This window comes from Anopheles ziemanni, chromosome 2 (genome assembly GCF_943734765.1).
Source record: "Anopheles ziemanni chromosome 2, idAnoZiCoDA_A2_x.2, whole genome shotgun sequence".
NCBI lineage: Eukaryota > Metazoa > Arthropoda > Insecta > Diptera > Culicidae > Anopheles > Anopheles ziemanni.
This window is the reverse complement of record NC_080705.1, coordinates 42,296,308-42,317,606: the sequence shown is the minus strand read 5'-3', so window position 1 is coordinate 42,317,606 and position 21,299 is coordinate 42,296,308. Positions and strand designations below refer to the sequence as shown.

Here is a 21,299-nt window from a genome sequence, read left to right as displayed (position 1 = left end):
AATTTGCTAGACAACTCGCTTCCACAAAAACCTTTTACCCTGCCCATCAATATGTAACTCCATAATTAATTAACATCTTGTACATATTCCAACAGTTTTTACAGTAGAAGAAAATGCGACCAACGAAACGCTCCGTGAGATTAGTCTTTTCTTCAAGGAAGGAAATAATGTTGCGGTAAGAAACGCTCCCATTATGGCCCACAAGAGCATGGAAATCGAATATCACTAATCGCTGATATCATCTATCCCTTTCCCAATAGATTATCGATGGAATGCACCTGACACGGGCGTCCCGCCAGGCGGTGGCCACATTTTGTGCCGACTCCGTGTACCACCAGCTGCTGATCGAGTTCACGTGCAACGAAAAGTGTCTGGAGGAAAACATTGCCGATACCGTGCGGTTCTATCACAACCTCGACCAGAGCACAGACTGGGAGTGTCGCTTCCGGGAGGCCAACGAACGGCATTCGCCCGCGTTCGAACCGTGCGCACCCACCGAGGGACCGCTCATAACGGTCAACAACTCCGAGGATCCCATGTTCCATTCCGTGACGGCTCGAGGAGTACGCGGTTCAATCCAGACGGCGATCCTGGGTGTGCTGGCCAGTCCCGTCATCCGCCAGCAGACGTTCTACTTTAGCCGGGTAGGCAAATATCTTTTGCTTTTTGTAAAAGAAGTGGACACTAATCTTTCCGTTTGTCGCTTTCTTTTAGCACGGTGAATCAGAGTACAACGTGTTGGGGCGTATCGGAGGAGACGCTGATCTATCGCCAAGAGGCATGAAGTACGCCGAACGACTTGCCCGCCAGCTGGGTGGCCCCGGTTCAGCCCCGGACAGCCCCCGACCGAAAGTGGTCAGTAAATTGATCGATTTCCATATTCGATTCTATCGAACCACTTGCGATTATGTTTTATTTATCTGCTATGTCTCTCATACTCCCACTCAAGATCTGGACGTCGGAACTGAGACGCACTATTACCACGGTCCAGAACATCCCTGGGCCGCGGGCGGCCATTAAAGATCTGAACGAGATCAACGCTGGCATCTGCGAGGGCCTCACATACGAGGAGATCCAGGAGCGCTTCCCGCAGGAGTTTGCCTGGCGCGACCAGGACAAGTTCAAATACCGTTACCCACACGGTGAATCCTACCTCGATCTTCTTCAACGGGTGGACAGCGTAGTCCAAGCGCTGCTCACGAATACCGACGTTCTGGTTGTGTCCCACCAAGCGGTGCTGCGGTGCATTATGGCGTACTTTAAGGGTGTTAAACCGGGTATGTGTGGATGGAAGGAAAATGCAAGTTGGTGATGGAAACAATTAATGAAAATCCTCTTCTCGCTTCCTACCAGACGATGTACCGTACATCAACGTTCCGCTTCACACGCTGCTGGTTGTGCGATCGTACGGGTACGACTTTGTGGTAGAGACGGTTCCTCTCAAGGTGGAATGTGTCGATACTTATCGTATCCAGCCGAAGGTTAGTCTCGAAATTTGATTTGAGTATTTGAATTTCAAACAAAACTTCAACCCCTTCATACTAACCGATTCTTTTCCTTTCATAGAATTGCTCTACTTCTCGCACTACGGCCGATGCACTCGTTACTGTGCCGGCTCACTTCGACGCTCCACTTTCGCAACAGATGTCCACGATCAGTTAAACGGATAGGCACCGGGAGAGGAAAGCATCATTACGCACCGCGATCCTATTGAAATTTCTCGATTTCCCTGTACATTTCCACCATCAAATTGGAGTCCTTCCTGTCTTCTTACAACGTACCCCAGCTGAATTCAAAACATCACTTGTTAGCAGTTAGAAACACGAAAAAAAAACAGAAAAGTGACAATGTAGCTCAACAAAATAATACCCGGTGCAACAGAAAACAGTTGCTAACTGAAAACAAGAAAATGGCGCTAATCTGCACAAGCAACCAATTCAACCGTTCTTCCATAGTTTTGTACAAATCGATAATAAGGTCCGCAAAACAAACAAACAAACAAAAAGTAACCGAGTGATTGTAATTTTGAGGTAGGGATTACGCAGCAGCACACACGCTTTAGATTAGAGACCCAGAAAATGCACCGCTTTGCAATAGAGGGAAATTGAATAGAGAAATGCACCGAATAAGCATGAACGGTTGTGGCAGACCAGAAGGGACGGTAGTTCTTTGTAGATCGTTCAATATTACTTGTTTTGTTTTGGTGACTTAATACCATTTTGAATTGCCATTCAACATATATTAGATCCTGCCCCATGTGCGCTCCGTTGACCACCGACACACAAAGGTTTTAGTCAGGCAGGTAGCTGGTTGGAGGAATAAGAAATGAGATAGAATTAACCCCCTTACCCGGATGATGATTGTGCATTTCATAAGTTAAGTGTAAAAACAGCTGTGTGATTTAATGGGCCAGAATGTTACATTTTTGAAACAGTTTTTCCTTTGGAAGAGCGACGCTCCCGCTCGGAGTGGACGACACGAACAGAAAACAAAATTAACAATGAAACAATCGTGCAGACAAAAAGTTAAACTTTATGTCCGGGTTCAAGACAAAAATGACTAAGAAGAAAAGAGATAAGAAAAACCAATGATCAATTTGCAAAGCAAAGTAAAGGATCTGCAACTGAAATGCTAAAGAAAGGCGTACACAATCGGGGGACACTGAAAGGGGCATAAAATAGTAGAAAGTTAGGGCAAGCAAACCAGAAGCAGAGGGTTGGGAATAATCATAGCAAAGGTTTGGAGATAAAGTTCACATCGACACAAACACACCCATGTTCTGAAAAGAAAACGTAAAACGGTTAGGTTCTAGTTTGGTAGTGAAAGTTTATTTTTACAATGTAAGAAAGCTATTGTTTTAAACATATATAACTGAATAAAATGAAAAGAAAAATAGAGATAAACAACGTTCAAAGAAACAAATCTTTCAACCGATACGCTTCGTGGCACCAAAGGCCGTAAATAGAACGAGAAAGAAAGCCAGTCCCTCGATCCTCGATCGACGGCGAAATCTGCGTCAGTCAGTTCACCTTTTCCCAATCGAATCATCCGAACTTTAGGGGGTTCGCATTCGCTTGCGGTTCACTGCATAAACCATTTGTTTTTCCTGCTGCTCGTTTTTCCACTGGTTGGGTTTCCTTCGATTAAAATGTGTCGGAAAACGTATGTGAACTGAACCGCCGGTGTGGTTTGATATTACTTTTTACGGAAGAAAGAGAAAAAATAAATCGGGAACGTCAATCGGTGTTCTATTTCGGTGCGTGTTGCGATAACCTGGGAAGGCCGCAATGCAACGTTGGGTTCAGGGTACAATTTAGATGCCTCGAAGTCTGTTCGGTGACAACCTTTCCGATAGAAAATCAATACGTAATTTACATTCCGCTTTTATCACACTTCTCTATACCAAGCAGGATTAGTTTTCCTCTCTAGAAGGAAGGGTGGTTAAATGCCATCAGAATGGCTTCATGGTTTTTCGTAAATTTATTACTTTTTAAATAAAATGCTATTACACTTACCAAGTTAAATTAATGATGCCTTTAAACATAAATTTAGACAATTTGTCATGCATTTTTTAAGCATTATTGAATAACATAAAACATTTTGAAATGTAACATTCGAGAGTTGTACAAAGCACGTTTACGTTTTTGTGAACTAAAAATAACTTATAATTATTTTAACGGTTACCATGGCTTCCAAAGTTGACTTGAAGAACAATTCATAAAATAATGATCATACTATCAAGCAAGAGTTATGAATTAATTTAAAAAATCATCACCTCGACATATTCACAATAGTCTTCGGTACCTAAATTACGCACAAACAACTTTGTTTCCTATCAGCTCGCCCAACTTGTTTGTAAACAACTTGCGTCAGATGTTCGTACAAATCAGTTATAAGATGTATGAACAAAACTCAAAAATAAGAAACGAAAAACGGAGGGAAAAAACGTGGAAAACATCAGTGACGTCGAAGGCGCGGTGTCACATTGAGCTGCTCTTGAATTTGAATTTATTATCGCCGCCACCACGCGTGTTCGTCTGCGACGAAAGAAGAAATTAAATATTGTGCGAGCTTGCGCACATAGTGCTACCACATGCAGAAAGGTCATTCTCGCGGACATCCGAAAATCGGACCGACCCCGGTGCTCTCCGGGTGAAAATCCCGTTGGAAACATGGAACGAAAATGAAAGTCATCTGGCGTACGGCATGCATAGTGGAGAATGAATGGAGATAGAAATAAGGGATCGTTTTTGGTGTAAGAAAGAACGGACGATGTTCGATTATCAGCAGCCACATACTCTAATCCGACAGTCGTGCCCCCATCTGAGCTGGAAAAATAAAATAAACATTCAACGATGGCGTTGCGTTGCGGGTCCAAAACCAAGAGATTAGCTTATCAAAGCGTGGAAGGCATGGAAGCGATAGAAAAGGTTGTTTGTTGTCAACGCAATTGTTCGAGGGGGCAAGTTCGAACATTAATTGACTTCACCCTTGTGCAACCTGTCGTCGAATGTTTTCAACTCATAGCAGATGATTCGTTCCATTCCTATTTAATTTCCTTGGCCGAAGATGGACAATTTTTAAAATTTCCTGTGAGATGCTGTGGTTTTCTATAACTGCTTTAATTCCTTTCTCAAATACCCTTGCCCAATGTCAAACATACTTCTGAAGGCAGCTAAGGAAAACGATGCCGAAAGGAAATTGCCAAGCCAAACACAACCACCAATGCGTGAAAAGCGGGGAAAAGTTTACGGTGTACGATGGAAAGTGAATCTTTCAAAGTTTTTTGTTCCCGTTGTTTTCCACACACAACGTGTTGGTGTTGTGCGCCCGAAAGTAGGCTATACGAAGGGGAAATGGATACCGTTCCGAAACAGATGGTGTCGGTTGCGTGTGTATTGCGTGTGTTTCGTCACGAATTGCACAAATTTGATGCAAACAGACGGGTATGTTGAGGTTCGATTCATGGCCAACTACTGAAATGATGATTACTAAGATAATTTCGACACACGCGGTTTGAACATAAAATATTCTTTGTTCACGTGTGTCTTTCTTGTGCACATTCTCGAAGGGTCAAATGGGGTCATTCCGCATGCTGTAATCTTGGCAATCTCACTCTTGCCAGGCATGGCGAGGGAAGAATGAAAGGAACAATCAAAACAAAACTAAAAAACACTCGAACATGAACTTGATCGACCCTAATCTAAAAGAAATACCGAAAACCGAATATGCTTGCCAACAAAATCTTGTGGCTCAAGATCGTGATCCTCGGTGGTATTTTCTTTTAGCACTCTTTACGAGAGATGGACGACACAACCGCGCCCGATCCGCGATCTTCTGTAGGGAAACAATAATGGATAAACTAATCATTTTAAGCCGGCAAAAGTATGTGTGTGGTACGTTCGCGAAACGCCGGTCGTATGAATAGAGGCGGCACACACATTCGAATTTGATTTGGATGCAGAGGTTCTCAATCTGAATCCCCATGTTGTATGCTAAGGAGGGATTTAGAGACCTTCAGAAGGGTAGCGTTTTAAGGCTTTTTGCATTCATCATGTCTTATTGCTTGCACGCTATTTTATTATTCATTAATACCGCAAACAACAGTGTTCTTCCACGCTACGGTTAGAAAATGCACGAACATTCGTTTGCGGAACTGGTTTAGCTGAACCGATGTGTGTTTCGTGCTTGGCGCGTGTGCGTGACATCTTGGACTGCGCATGACCGGCGACTCTCCACCGTGTAACCACCACCATCGAAGGCGACGGAACCGCGGGTTGAGCAGCATTTAACACAAAACCATTTGCCCTTGATTCGACACTAGGTTTTCAGAAGCCGACGTGTGAACAGCTACCCCTCGGGAATACCAGGAACGGTAAGTAGAGCCAGTTAGAGTTGGAATTGGTAAAGGGCCACCCCCCCTAGTAGTGCATTTCCTCGTTATCTTTTCCACACTTCTACCCAACGTCAATTAGTGTGATAATCTGTTTCCAGTGGTATGAAATAGTTCGCGAAATAGTGAAACAAGTTTTTATCCTGTGTATGTGGTGTAGTTTTCCGGGTTGGTTGGGATTTTTCGCTCGATGCGTTAAATTGCATAAGTTTGAAAGCGAGCTACCCTTTCCTAGAACAGTCGTGAAAAATCGATTTTCGATTGAACATAAATAGATGGCACGCGAAAGTGAAAATATAGTGCCTGTGCTTCACCATTCGCGCCATTGAATGGAAAATGGATGTTCAATTTTTCCCTCGCAACCAATGTTGGAAAATGGCCTCTCCTTTAATGGACGCCTCTTTTAGGAACTTTCACTTTCGTCCTGTTGTGCAAAGATCGTCACACGGGTATGGCGAGGATGGTGTGCTTATACGGATGCTTTAGATTGCTAATTGCGCCAGATTGTTACACAATCCTTGGATCATCCTTCTTGCCCAACCATACTCGCTCTGCTCCCATCTTCCCCACGATCCGTAGCGCCAGAGTCATTCGGATGGGTTCTTATCATCAATTGATAATTGAATTCCCATCAGCCCGTGGGCTGCTTTTATCAACACCCGACGATGGCTCGACAACAGAACGCAATTTCTCTCCTAGCATCATCCGGTGTAGTAGTTGCCGACGACTTGCATCAGAAAAGCCGCTCGACGCGAGCATTTTTCCATCTGACCTCCAAACGACCTTCTCGGTCACAAAAACGTTATTCATATCGCGCGATGCATCTTTGCCTTGTAGTGGTGGTTAGGCACGAGCGAGCGTGTATGCGTGGCAGTTTGCTTTTTTATTTATTTTTTTGCCGGTGTCGCGATTTTATTTTATTTTTTTGGGTGGTGTAGGAGTTGTTGGAGGAGGGACTTGAACAGCTTTCTTTTCTTTTTATAAGAGTAAGCTGTGAAACATAACATTGCCAATAACAATTCCTCTATTCTTTGATGTTGAAATGGTGTGTTCTAATTAAATAATGCTCCTTGCGCTGGCTATGCATCCCACCATTCTGCTCCTTCAATTTTTCTGACGTAAGGCAGATGATCGTCAATACCCCCAGCTACGACTCTTAATGCACTTCCCGAATAATGGACTTAAAATTGGACACCGCCCCATTACGAATGGCGATGGCGGGCGGTACCATCATCCGCATACAGAGGTTCCTTCTTTTCGGTACGACATGTCGCCCGTATGCTATTTTTAGACTATGCTACGATGATCAGTGTCTTCCGATCTCAGAAGAACCGGCTGTTAAGTAACGGAGTAGCCCTGTCTGTGATCTTTCCTTCAGGTCAAAGCCCCCTCCCGTAACAGACTTCGCGTATCGTTAGGTTAACACGTTAAGCGCTACGTCGGGCCCATGGGGCCGACAGTGTTCTTTCCCCTAAGCCGGCGTCGAGCTGCTCGGACCGACAGAACCCGTTAGGTAGGCCGGCGTTTCTACGAATCGCTGGCAGAACGGAAAGTAGTGCAATTTGCGCATAGCGCTTAACGTGTTAAGGAAAAAGCATTTCACCATTTTGAAATTTAATTACAAAATATACTCATAAGAAGTATACGAATATCTGATTTGCATGGGTTGCTATTTGCATTTTTTTTTTTTACAAGTTATTGTTGCATTAATAACGACAAAATTAGAAATTGATGTCTTTTTTAAGAAAGTGGTCAAAATTTAATCAAGTTTAAAGATATAAAATTTAAAGGGAAATACATCGGTGGATAGTTAACTCTATGAAATCTATTTTCAATCTGCGCTTAACATTTTTGGCAACCTCAACGGCATTGAAGTAACCGCACGCGATCGCGTAGTAAACAAATCCACACCAAGTAAATATAGCCGTATTCGTTTTTCACCTTCTCTCTTCACAATCACTCCGTGTGCCTTGAACTTGAAGCTATTTTGATGATCGCAAATGCCAGGAAAAATAATGAAACACATACTAATGCCTTTGTATTTTGTCTTCTCTCTCCGAACAGTTCGTCGTTTTTAACACTTTAACAAACCAACCACCACCAACAACATGTCGAAGATCGGAATTAACGGATTCGGCCGCATCGGTCGCCTGGTGCTGCGTGCCTCGCTGGCCAAGGGTGCCTCGGTGGTCGCCATCAACGACCCCTTCATCGGTGTCGACTACATGGTGTACCTGTTCAAGTACGATTCGACGCACGGTCGCTTCAAGGGCGAAGTGTCCGCCCAGGACGGTTTCCTGGTGGTGAACGGCCAGAAGATCGCCGTCTTCCAGGAGCGCGACCCGAAGGCCATCCCGTGGGGTAAGGCTGGTGCCGAGTACGTCGTGGAGTCGACTGGTGTGTTCACCACGATCGAGAAGGCCTCGGCCCATCTGGAGGGTGGTGCCAAGAAGGTCATCATCTCGGCCCCGTCCGCCGATGCGCCGATGTTCGTCGTTGGCGTCAACCTGGACGCGTACGAGCCATCGATGAAGGTTGTCTCGAACGCTTCCTGCACCACCAACTGCCTGGCCCCGCTCGCCAAGGTCATCAACGACAACTTCGGCATCCTGGAGGGTCTGATGACGACCGTGCACGCCACCACCGCCACCCAGAAGACCGTCGATGGACCGTCCGGCAAGCTGTGGCGTGATGGTCGTGGCGCTGCCCAGAACATCATCCCGGCGGCTACCGGTGCGGCTAAGGCCGTCGGCAAGGTCATTCCGGCTCTGAACGGCAAGCTGACTGGCATGGCGTTCCGTGTGCCTACCCCGAACGTGTCGGTCGTCGATCTGACTGTCCGCCTGGCCAAGCCGGCCCCGTACGAGCAGATCAAGCAGAAGGTGAAGGAGGCTGCCGCTGGCCCGATGAAGGGAATCCTCGACTACACCGAGGAGGAGGTCGTCTCGACCGACTTCGTCGGCGACTGCCACTCGTCGATCTTTGACGCTAAGGCCGGAATCCAGCTGAGCGACACGTTTGTCAAGCTGATCTCCTGGTACGACAACGAGTACGGCTACTCGAACCGTGTCGTTGACCTGATCAAGTACATGCAGTCCAAGGATTAAATCCATTCACCTTGAGAGAGCCGTAAGGAGGAGGACGCTGGAGAGGGCGACAGAGTCTACGTGCTATACTAATGCAGCGCATACCTAAGCTGTGTAAAATGGGGAAAGCAAGGCGAAGATAAAAGGAAGGAAGAGCAATAAACACACCATTCGGGGCGTCCTAAGGATGAGATAAGACGTTGAGTGCCATAAGATCACAGATCCTTTAACATCAATGCTCATTGGTGCGGTTTCAATCCTCTTGCCACTTTAGTAAGGTAGCGAAAAGGATCCACCGATAGCATCGCTGGGAGATTGTGCGATGTTATTGCCAAAGGATCTTTTGGGTTCTATTTGCACTATTTTGTCCTGCAACGTTTGGTGGAAGTGGAGTAGTCAAACATCACAATCATCTTTCCCGATACCACCATCACTTTCCTTTGCTAACCCCGTCTCCCACATCTCTTCTCACTGGGTGAGCTAGGGAATGTGGGTTGAGCCATGCACAGAAAACAAAATCACAACGGAAGCGCTCTAGGCTAACTAACAACTGCAGTTGCGTAAATTATTATACTCGTAGTAATTCAGAAAACGGCAAACAACAAAGAAACGATTTATATCGCGCCTGGTCGTTACAAACCTATTTGTTGCATGTAAAACAGAAAAGATCACAAAACACTGACACACAACACATACATACACGGTACAGACGAGACACACAGACACACATGCAGAAAATCCAATGTTCTGTTTAGTTGGTAAGAATTAATGATATAAAACAATAAATTTAACTGCTAAAGCGTTACTAGAACACAACATAAATTATGAATTGCTTTATTGGTTCGGCGTTGAAGCATCCGAAAAATAATTTATCAAATCTCTACCCGATGGTTGATCCCCGAGCAATTCATTTCAAACGATGGAGCATTGAAATAATTACAAGTCTTTATTATCAATTGTTATAATGTCGAAAAACACTACTTTGATCATTCATTTCCATTGGTTGCATTATATTAATTAGTAAACTATTTCAAGTTAATGCCTATTGGCTTAGCCGATTTTTTAAGACATTTGTTTCAATAAGAAGGGAGAATCGCACTCACGCATCTTATAACATATTATACTCTCTTTAACATTGTTAACAAAAATATGAATTCATACGTTGATATAGCTATAGGAATGTACTGAATGAGTTTGATAAAACATTGGTGTTGAATAAAGGATCAGACAGGTTTAAAACAACATATCAAAAGTTTACCAGACTGCTGGTTCGTGTGTTGTGCGCAAGTCCCTGCCTTTAATCGGTAAGATTTGTTCTGTCACGAATGATGTGGTAGCTTATTTGGGTTCCTGTTGGTCCGTTCTGGTCCAGGTCGTCGTCTTGGTGCCCTCAAACATGATCGTCTGCTTCAGTTCCGCACTAAGGAAACATATCCGAAGTACGATCGGGTCTTCTCCGGGTATGCTACTGCCAGGTACACGGTGCTTGGAATGGTCTGGCGCAGCGAAGATCCTACTTCCGTTAACTGGTACTACATAACTGCTTCCTGTCTTAGATTGCGTGAAACGTAACTATATGTATATCAAAAATGATAGGCATTGGCAAACATGATTAATCAATAAATTCCACGAAGCGGTGTTTTCATTTTGCATAAGTTTATTTGAAGAGCGTTATAAGAATTACACATTTGAATTTGAAAATTTGAAAATGTTTTTTACTTATATTACCTTAGCTAGATAGTAAGAAAGTATTTAACGTCTTCCTCGGAAATCACAAATTAGATGCGTTGCTCATAGTTGTCCTTCTTAATACCTAACACTTTCATAAGGAGTTAGTTTACTAGCACTTTTTACCACCGAGGCATTGAAAAAGTTCAACACATTTGAACGAGCTTTATAACATATCTGCTTCAATTTTCTGCTATTACAAAAAGTTCTATGAAAAGGAAACATTGTTCGTCGTTTTATATCGTGACATAACAAATAAACCATAACGCACAGCTAATTTACATCAAATAAATGTGTTAAATCTTCTCGGATCCATCGGCTTTTTGATGGAGTCAATTATACCTCTTTCTATTTTCCATTATCATTATCCTATCTCTTTGCTTAAACTAGGAATTCTTGCTCATGATTTTATACTTTATCTTCTATCGTCTTGTTACAGTATCAACCATATGCGTCTGTAGATCTCGCTGTCACGTTGTGGCTTCATTTAAACGTTTGCATTTCATAGCGATTATGATTGACGAACGACATGGCCAATTCTTTTCATTAAAAAATAGAAGCAGTCGTTATGCGTTTCGCTCCAAAATTGTAGAGCCTATCAAAGCTTTTTGATTTTGAAACGGCGGCCAGACATCCAGTTCAAACTGTTGCAATTGCGTGGATGAAAGGTGGAGGAATATTACGATATTGTTTTCAAACTTTAGTAATACAAGCTAATAGGGATCCCGGCACTGCTTGTTTAACATGCAGTATAATTCGTTCAACATGTTCCATTCTCGTGTACGGCTTCGTTCACCTTGGCGATATTGTTGGGCACCGCAGTTCCATTCATTTTTGCCGGTGATCCTTGTTTGATCGGCGTCAACGTACTATTCGGGGTTGGCTCGATGGACGTGCTACTATTGCTTGCACGACCGGCACCAACCCGCTGTTGCTGCTGCTGCTGTTGCCGACCGTGATAGAGATCGTCGTCGCTGGAACTCTCGCTGGCCGTAACGTGATTGTTGAGCGGCTGGTTTAGCAGCACCTTCTGGCCATTGGTGAGATAGCTGTCCAGCTTGCCGACTGCAGCGAGGATCAGACCCATGAAGGGTGGTGACGGTTTGAGGGGTCGCGAAAGATACTCGGGGTGGAACTGGACAGCCACATAGTACGGATGGTCGGCAAGTTCGACGATTTCCATACGCTCCTTCTCGGAATCGTGCCCAACAAAACGCATTCCCCGTGCCTCGAGCTTTGCCACGTACTCCGGGTTCACCTCGTACCGGTGACGATGTCTTTCTTCAATTTGTGTTTTGTTGCCGTATAGTTTTCCTGTGATAAGAAAGGTTTGCAAAATGTACTTCAAGCAGTCGCCTGAAATTTATAACAACTTACTTATTTTACTGTCTTCTTTGAAGATGGTGGTTCGCTTGCCGAGTCGCATCGTTCCTCCTAACATGCCGGTATGATGTTCGGGCATATCGATCACCAATGGAAATTCCGTATCTGGATCGGCTTCGGTCGTATTGGCATCCTGTGGAGCAAAGAACGGGTTAACCTAAATGCAAATTTCTTCTGGGAGGTTTAGAAAACGACTATTTGTTAGACTCATTTCAATACTATTCGATGGTTTGATCCCAGTACCTAATTGGTAATTGGTAATCAATAATTTATTATAACGGTATATATAATTGACAAAAAACCCACATTTTCCAGCAATCTACGTAAATTAATCATTCAACTTTTTTTGGATTTAATTTTAACATTTCGTTTATACTAAATATTTAACGATGCATGATTTTATAACAAACGGAAGAACGTAACATGAACAATAGTCAACCATTATGGTATTTTCTAGTTACTGTAAACATACTGAAGTACATTTTTCTAGTAACTGTAAACAATACAAATACTTTTAAAGTGCTAAATAGTGTTTTGGCATTATACTATTTAAGCATGTATGTTTGTGGAAAAATACACAATGTTTACATGTGATCTTAAAAGTAATGTAAGACACATTTTGTTATCAATTAGCAAATAAGCTGAGAGGCCATATCGCCAAACAAACACTGTTGTGGAGGTGGTCGTATTTTGTTTTTGCATTCATTGGTAAAACGTACCCTATCCAAGTGCTAACTACCAGATCCCTTTGAAAATCTTGCGTGATACTCCAACTAGCACAAGCAACTGCATCCTCAACTTACCTTCATCGAAAGCACATTCCGTGCAAACTCTATGACGGCCGCCTGCAACCCAAGACAGATGCCGAGCAGGGGCTTATTATTCTCACGACTCCACTGGCACGCACGGATCTTGCCTTCCATGCCGCGTGATCCAAAACCGCCGGGCACGATAACGCCACTGTAGAAGATAAAGAAAAATTAGCTCTTCCTGCTGACTGGAGCTACTTGCTTCCGAAGGGCACTTACTGGCTGTTGGTCAACGAATGCCACGCTTCATAATAGAGGTGAGGGTTTTCGCCCTTCGTTTGGCGCTCCAGATTACACGCATCAATAAATTTTAGGTTCAGCTTATAACCGGCCGCAATGGACGCATGCATGAGCGCCTTCGCGACGGACGCATACGAGTCTTCCAGCTTCGTGTACTTTCCTACCAGTGCGATGTTCACCTTTTTATAAACGTTCTCTACCCGCTCGGCCAGATCGCGCCACGATTGCATGAACTCTGGTGGTCTGGGAGAGGGCAGATTCAACTGCAGGCGCTCGTTCAGGATGTCGATCACGCCGGCCTGCTCCATCAGCAGCGGCACATGATAGATCGACGACAGGTCGTGTATGCAGATCACCTGTTCCGGTGCCACGTGGCAAAAGTTACTAATCTTGTCCTTCACTTCATCACCGATCGGATGCTCCGAGCGGCATACGATCAGATCTGGACTCAGTCCGAGGCCCCGCAGTTCGCGTACGCTGGCTTGGGTGGGCTTCGTTTTTGGTTCACCGGTTGCACGTGGTGCCGGGACGAGCGATACGTGCGCCACGCAAAAATTTTCCTTCTTCACGCGAAACTGAAACTGCCGGAAGGCTTCAACGAATGGCATTCCCTCGATATCACCGATCGTTCCGCCCAGCTCGACGATGCACACTTCCGGTTGAACGTTCTGCTTGACCGGTTGCTTAGCAACCCGCTCAACCCATTCCTGGATTGCATCCGTAATGTGTGGTACCACTGAAGAAAGCACAAACACACAAAACAACATCATTCATCCGAAGCTAAACAACGTCACTCACTAATGATCCTTACCTTGAACTGTTTTTCCAAGGTAATCTCCGACACGCTCCCTATCGATGACCGTTTTATAAATCTTTCCGGTCGTTATGTTGTTGTCTCTGTGCAGCACTATGTCCAGGAAGCGTTCGTAGTTCCCCAAATCAAGATCGACCTCGCCGCCATCGTCGAGCACGAATACTTCACCTAAAACAGCGAAACATATGAGAGCTCAGATATGGGAAGATGGGGAGCAATGGCCCATAAGGACAGAGAATATTTTTGGCTTGAATAATCAGCAATTAAAAAAAAATATATATGAGGAAACCGATTTGGCTCGAATATTACAAAGCGTCCTGATGTTAAAAATGTCTCGAAACAACAAACCAAATGTCTCCAATTCCTTTCAAAGGAACTTTTACAGAACCGGATATATCGAACCTAAAGGTTGAAAAGAGAAGGGTGCTGCAGTGTATTCTCTTAACAGTTTGGTTTAAAAATAAACTATTCCCTTATTTTGCGAGCCCGAGACGATTTGCTCGGTGTTTTTTTCTTTTTCAGCGTTCGGTCGTAGCAAACGGCATGCATAACCTTCACCGCCGTCATCGTATGTGTTGCAATTATTTGACCGCACAAATTTACGACCGATTCGTCGGGTGTTTGTGTGACGAGTGTCGTTTTCTTACCGTGCTCGTAAGGTGAAAATGTCCCCGCATCAATATTGATGTACGGATCGATCTTGATCGATGTGATACCGATGCCGCACGCGTTCAGAAGCGTACCGAATGAACTGGCAATAACACCCTTGCCGACGCCGCTAATCACGCCACCGGTCACAAGAATGTATTTCATGGCTTTTTTCGCTTCCTCGCGTTTGCTACTGGTTCAGGCAAAATTAGCACCTTCGCTCGCTGTCCCCGTTGCTTATGGTTTGTGATTAGGTTTGCTGAAAGAAACAGGTAAAAAAGAGTCCAGCTGTTGACGCACAAAATCAAACAGGTTTGGGCCGTCCTACGATCTTGAACGTTTGTCGAATGGCGATTCAACTTACGGCTTCTTCTTACAGCTGCAACGAACTAGGAGTTCTTGTGCGAAAAACTGTCGGATGCACCTTGCGTTGGCAAAATAATCTTTCGGTCTTCGTCGCCACTCAAGCACATGTACACGCGCTGCTAGACGGCCTCGTGTTCAATTAATGAGATATTTGTTTCTACTTAGCGTTAACTGTTTGTAAACAAACAGCCACAACCACCCCGCCAACACAATGCGCTTTTCCGAGCCCTTTAAATTATAAAAAAAAAACAAAGAAAGGAAGTGCCCTTGCAGTGACGTCGAGCCGGATCGGAAATGTGCTCTTCACTTGATCGCCTTAAAATCCAAGTTGAAGTACTATCCGATAGCCGCGATTAAATCATTCGGAGATTCACACCACGGTCCCGTATGAAACAAACTGAATGCGGATCAGAAATACAATTTTCTTGCACCGTTTTTTGCGCACACAATAATTAGCTACGACGGAATTCCGACTTTGCACGCGGTTTGGCCTGATGATTTTGTTTGCGGAACCGCAATTGTGGACAGTTGTCAGTTGCAAACCGTCAGGTGTTGGCGCGCATTTGGATGTGTTTGTGCGAAATGTTTTGTTGTGGTAGCATTTTCACCGGGTTTCAATGTTTACATTTTATTAAAATCCTTTTACGCAGGAGCTATGATAAACTTGATCTTTTCAATGCTTCGTTAGGTAATACTGTTCCTTTTGTGTATTGAAAATACTACATCACAAAAAGCAATGAATAAATACAAAACATCGACTGAAAATATTCCGTAAGCACCAACTTACCGATCCGCATTGAACTCTTCAACTGGTAGTGTAAACTAGGGCCAAAATTCACGGAATTTTGACATTTGAACAGCAGATCTGTCAACTGCGAACACACGAAAAGAAAGAAGTGGAAAACGTAGCAAACAAGGTAGAAAAGATCTGCAAGCATTTCGTCATTACCTCCTTGTCAGGAGGAACGTTTTACGAAGGTCCAGAATCAGTTTCCTGCCGTAGGATAACGTAACATCGGGCACAGTCCTTCGGATACCGAACGCGTTAAACGTTTTCCCATAACAACAGCGTAATGTCTGGAGTGAACGTATCACGCAACGAGGTGGTGCAGTTCGTACTGCGGATCTCGCTGTTATCAATCGTCACCTACTACTCTGCGAAATGGTTGATCCGGAATTTGGATCCGTCCAACAAAACCAAAAAGAAAGCCATCGAGCATGCGGAGGATATTCTGAAGAAGTAAGTAGTGCAAAGTCCAAACCAGTCCCGGGTGCCCTGTTTACGCTTGCATACCAAATGAGCACGTTCCGCCGAGGCGCCACTTTGCTCTGGGTCGTGCACTGTTTTCTGCAGGTTTTGTGAATGGCGGTAGATTTACCGGCAAACAGTTGCTATTTTTACAGCGACAAGAGGTTACGATGGATGTTGGCGCTAGCCTCTTGCACCGTTATATAACTTCGCGTTGTTAACACGGCTGCTATGCAGACAAGAGTTCAGAAGGTTTCGGAGATACCTTTGCACTATGCACCATGTGTCGAATGATGATTAATGTTTCTTTTTTAATGTTATTTGCAACCTGACGCTACTTTTGTTCCACTTTAGGTTGAGTCCCACACTCAAAAAATCTGCTGTACAGAACCTAAACGAATACGAAATGGTTATTGCGTCCCACTTGATTGTGCCGGAGAACATTTCTGAAAGCTGGGACAGCATTGCCGGATTGGATCACGTGTGTGAGGAAATCAAGGAGAGTCTCGTGTTTCCCGTGTGCCACCGTGACATGTTTGCCGGATCGGCGCTCTATCAACCACCGAAAGGAGTGTTACTTTATGGTCCACCTGGTAAGGACGTTACTTCTCACTGCGTATGTCGACAAAACATTGATAAAATTTCACTATTTGATAGGTTGTGGCAAAACGCTAATCGCCAAGGCAACGGCAAAGGAGGCTGGTATGCGCTTCATTAATCTGGACGTCGCGATGCTGACGGACAAGTGGTATGGTGAGTCGCAGAAGCTCGCGTCGGCTGTGTTCTCGCTGGCGGTAAAAATTCAACCATGCATCATCTTCATCGATGAGATCGATTCGTTCCTTCGCGCGCGTAACTCTTCCGATCACGAAGCCACGGCTATGATGAAAACGCAGTTTATGATGCTTTGGGACGGCCTTAATACCGAATCCGATTCGACCGTAATCGTCATGGGGGCCACCAATCGTCCGCAGGATCTTGACAAAGCTATTCTCCGTCGTATGCCAGCCCAGTTCCACATCGGCTTACCTAGTGAAGAGCAACGCCAGAAAATCCTACAACTTGTGTTGCAGAAGGAGCGGCTCTCGCCAGAGATCGATTTTGCCCAGCTGGCCCGCCTAACCAACGGTTTCTCCGGTTCGGATTTGAAGGAAATTTGCCGTAACGCGTCGGTTCACCGAGTGCGGAAAGTGATGAAGAGCAAGGAGATGATTGCAGCGGTTCAAGCGGCTGCAAACAAGGCACACGCCAATGGTACCGCTGAAGGATCCTCCAAGACGATGGCTAACGGAAATGGTGTGTTGCCGGGCGTTTCTCAAACCTTCCAGGAAATGGGTACCCCCGCCATCACAATGGAGGATCTGACGGAATCGCTGCGCGGCATGAAACACTCCAAGTACACTACAGGCGTGGTTAGTGACGCACGGATCGATTTGGATTAAGGTGCCTAGGAGATATTGCTAGTTGGCGTATGGTTATTTCCAGGTTGTTCACTAGTCTACAAGAGAAAGCAAACTACATAGAAATGAGTGTTAACAAAGAGAAGAAATTCTACATTCAAAACGAAAAAATATAAATATTCATCTTCCTCTTGCGTGATGCGTGCATAAATAGCTGGCAAGGATGTGGTAGGCCATGATGGATACTATATTTACGCAAAAGCACATAAAAATATTTGGTTTAACGTTTACTAGTAAGTTCTTGGACGCATAGTTTTATACACTTAAACACACACACACACACCCATTATCGAAAAAAGAGTCACTATTTACGAGTAAACTAAACTTCCGGATTAACAGCCTCGAATCAGTGTTTTAAGAACCATCACTTGATGTGTTTGTCACATGTAACAGGACGGAAAATGATGAAGACAAAACAAAAAGCTTAAAATGTAAATCCTAACGAGAACGGACTCGAAGGGTACGCAATATTGTATTTATCCTCCAAAGGACACGTTGAATTGTTCAAATTGTTTAAACAATCGGATGTAAGATTTACCTGGCATACACAGAGGAACCATGGATTCGCCATACACCTTCACCTAGGCGCGGTAGTTTTATTGCTTCACTGTATGTCCAGCGAACAGCTCATGGTGTATTACACGTAGGTGCATGTTACGCACATAAAAATTACCATTAAACAAAAAAAAAAAACAAAGAAAATGCACCAGTTCGATAGCTGGATAGGTTCGCTTTATAGCATTAGGCTTTTGTTTAATACTATATCGGATTCATTCACTTGACCGTTTCATCATCCCTTTTCGTTTCTTCCCCTCACTTTCATGGATTCCGTTTGGTGGCATCTTAAAATGTAGAATAATGTAATTGGATATAGTGTTTTGGTTTAAGGCTGATGAGTAAGTAGCGCGTTAAAAGTGATGCAAAACAGTGAGTTAAAATCCAGAGAAAATAAAGTGGAATATGTACACTAAAATATACGATACGATTGCTTTACTGCTTTAAATTCATTGTGAGAAAAATCATCTGCATGGACTCGTGAAAGACCATGCGCCTCCATTCAAGGAAGTATGGAAGAGTTTTTTTTTTAAATTCGATACGCGGTTTGCTTAATGTTGAACCAAACCGTGCGCTAGAAAAACATAGTTTGGGTGATGCTTTACTTTTTACGGATTATAAGTTATTGTTAATTTAAAGAATGTGGTAAAAAATTAGTTTGTGGATCTCTCTTCCGCGGCATCACCATGAAGCATTCCGGATAGTAAGGATGTCTGCGAACTTTCGTGGGGAAAACTTTCACCAACCACCCGAGCGTCAGTCGCACTGAAAGCTTTCCCCATTGTGCACGAATCGTGCACGAAAGACGACTCGGGTCATCGTCGAGCCAGCATAAAAGGTCCTTGCCGAGGGATACGCGAACGTTAGAACGTCTTCGGCATTGGTACCGTGCGGACTTGCTGCTCGACGCCACCAACGTGAGTTCCTAGTTGCGACACAGTTGTGTTTTTGGCTCGTAGTGTTTTTTGATAGGGCAAAAAAAAAAAGAAGAACGAATATTAAGGAAAAGCAGTGTGTGGTGTCAACCGTTTGACACTGCAAGGTTAGGGGTGATTAGTTTGTAGGCTGTGATGAAAATGGTAGACGAGTGAGGATGTACGATACCGAAAACAAAAAAAAACTTCCTCAACAGAGTGAACGAAAACGGTGTTCGGTTGATCCATTCCCTTCTCTTAGGCCCAAAGGCCATACATTGTTTCATCTACGGGTGACCAACTGGCGGACACTAGAGTGGACTGCTGAACTTCCTTCGCGTTTCTGTGTGGTTCGGTTGTGTTTGTGTGCATAATGTGCGCGCCATTTTCCCGAGCTCACCTTCACAGCTTGGCTGTCAAAAAATACGGGGAAAACAGCTTCGGCGTGTACACTCAAACGAATTCTCGGTGGTTGGTTGGATGGTTGGTTGGTGGTACGCGGGTCAATACTCTACGCAAAATCGTGTTTTGTCAGTGAGCGAGTGTGTGTGTGTGTATGTGTCTGGGTTGCCAGGACGAGCCAGGATGGTGTGTGCTGAAATAGAGCCGAAGCTGAACGGTGGACGGAATTCCTAGTCGTATTATTATCGTAGTCAAATGAATCGAAACGTGAAGAGCGAAAAGGAAACGCTACGGAGGATCGGGGAGAGAAGCGCGGAGAGGAATTGTACATTATCCGAAGTGTGGTGTGGGATCGTTTCGTCACTTTTGCAGTCAGCTTTTCTTTTGTTTTTTTTTTGTTTTTCTCACTGTCCTATCCTCGAGCGAGCTTTTTTTTCGAAATGACGGAGCCGTGTTGTGTATCGTCCTTTAGGGCTATTGTATCGTCCCGGGACGAGGACGACGATGACGCTTTTGGCGCCTCGAGAAGCGTGTATTTTTTTTTGTCTCCGTGTGCACGTATGTGTGCGCTTGATTATAATCTGGTCGACGACGAAATAAGAAAGAAGTGGTACACACAACGTTCTTCTATCTGCGTCCATTTTTTCCCACCATGCTTTCTCACGTGCTCGGCTCGTGACGTCGTCCGCTTGGGGGAAATCTCAAGAATCTTCAGCATCTGGTGCGGCGGGAGCTGCTGCTGTTGACGGCTCATTGAACGTCACATCTGGCTCCCCGCACAGGCCCCATGTTTCTCCCATTTTCACACATACCTTCTTCATGGTTCTGCAGGACGCATTTTGCGCGAACGCATGCCGTTCAAGATTAAATTCCAAACCCTCGGTCCCGAAGCTCATCCCGTTCTCGGTGGAAGCGTGCCCCGGGAATGGAGTCCTCGTTCCGTCCCATTACGACGTCGGTGTTGGAAGGAGTTAATTAAAATAAACTTATTTCACGACCGGAGCAAACAGTGTCAGCACAGGACGCTTGTTTGCAATCGCGTTGGCAGTGTTTGATGTCCGCTTTCGTCCTTTTCGATCCAGCTGTCTATTAGATGAGAAGCGTAAGCGGCGCCATTCTTATTCGGCTTTAACAGTTTATTAACTTTTTTTTCGCGAAATAACACTAAAGTCACTTACGCTATATGAAGTTTGTTTTGAATCCGTTGCTTCAAAATAATACTATAATTAAAAACCAACTCCATTTAGAAAACATGGCTACAGAACAAGGGTGTACGTCCTTCGTGTACGTCCACAGGACCTATTCAACCGCTGGCCATTTCCATTGAGTCAAAAACCTTATCAACATCGTCCGGTTCGAGGTCAGGCGTCCGTCGTTTTGTCGCATTAGAAAACGCCACACAACTCCACTGGATGCATGTGAAGGTATGTGTGTTTATTGGAGCGCACACCAAAAGCAACGGAACACGTGGAAAAGGATTGTGGTCAGTGATGTAGCTTTTAAAATATCCTTCTTAGCCATTTAGTTTTCGGGTTTATCGTTGTAGTCTTTGCAACTAGAAGATGCTTAGTGCGGTTGGATGGTTTTTGATAATTCAATTTAAAAATTTATTTCTAGAGCCTAGATCTTGAGGTTTCATGTCAGTTCTTATAAAAGAGACGTGAACCTCTTTTTTATTTTAGGAGGAGGGTCGATTACTGTTTTTTATCAGATGATTTTATTATTATAATACCTTTGACACCATTCCTTTAA

General features: G+C 44.3%; 4 protein-coding genes across 4 annotated transcripts in view; 3 read left to right on the top strand and 1 right to left on the bottom strand.

Annotated features, from left to right (window-relative positions):
* The window catches only part of LOC131282322 (6-phosphofructo-2-kinase/fructose-2,6-bisphosphatase-like), a 64,705-nt gene extending 63,043 nt beyond the window's left edge, over positions 1-1,662 (top strand). The window contains exons 4-9 of the mRNA XM_058311750.1: positions 96-175; positions 261-644; positions 715-855; positions 950-1,277; positions 1,354-1,481; positions 1,567-1,662. Of these exons, the coding sequence (XP_058167733.1) occupies positions 96-175; positions 261-644; positions 715-855; positions 950-1,277; positions 1,354-1,481; positions 1,567-1,662 (1,157 nt within the window). The remainder of the gene's footprint in view (positions 1-95; positions 176-260; positions 645-714; positions 856-949; positions 1,278-1,353; positions 1,482-1,566) is intronic.
* A 4,085-nt stretch (positions 1,663-5,747) lies between these two features.
* LOC131283760 (glyceraldehyde-3-phosphate dehydrogenase 2) lies at positions 5,748-9,795 on the top strand. The gene is made up of 2 exons (XM_058312794.1): positions 5,748-5,875; positions 7,958-9,795. Exon 2 carries the CDS (start codon positions 8,002-8,004, stop codon positions 8,998-9,000), a length of 999 nt encoding a protein of 332 aa, XP_058168777.1. The 5' UTR covers positions 5,748-5,875; positions 7,958-8,001; the 3' UTR covers positions 9,001-9,795.
* Positions 9,796-11,250: 1,455 nt separating this feature from the next.
* Positions 11,251-15,453, bottom strand: LOC131282995 (CTP synthase). The gene is made up of 7 exons (XM_058312553.1): positions 14,966-15,453; positions 14,601-14,860; positions 13,951-14,121; positions 13,119-13,875; positions 12,894-13,050; positions 12,085-12,223; positions 11,251-12,021 (listed from the first exon to the last, which is right to left on the bottom strand). The coding sequence occupies exons 2-7, from the start codon at positions 14,764-14,766 to the stop codon at positions 11,468-11,470; spliced, it is 1,944 nt and encodes a 647-aa protein (XP_058168536.1). The 5' UTR covers positions 14,767-14,860; positions 14,966-15,453; the 3' UTR covers positions 11,251-11,467.
* A 417-nt stretch (positions 15,454-15,870) lies between these two features.
* On the top strand, positions 15,871-18,638 carry LOC131281085 (outer mitochondrial transmembrane helix translocase-like). The gene is made up of 4 exons (XM_058310342.1): positions 15,871-16,207; positions 16,571-16,809; positions 16,874-17,442; positions 17,545-18,638. The coding sequence occupies exons 1-4, from the start codon at positions 16,041-16,043 to the stop codon at positions 17,656-17,658; spliced, it is 1,089 nt and encodes a 362-aa protein (XP_058166325.1). The 5' UTR covers positions 15,871-16,040; the 3' UTR covers positions 17,659-18,638.
* The last annotated feature ends 2,661 nt before the right edge of the window (positions 18,639-21,299 follow it).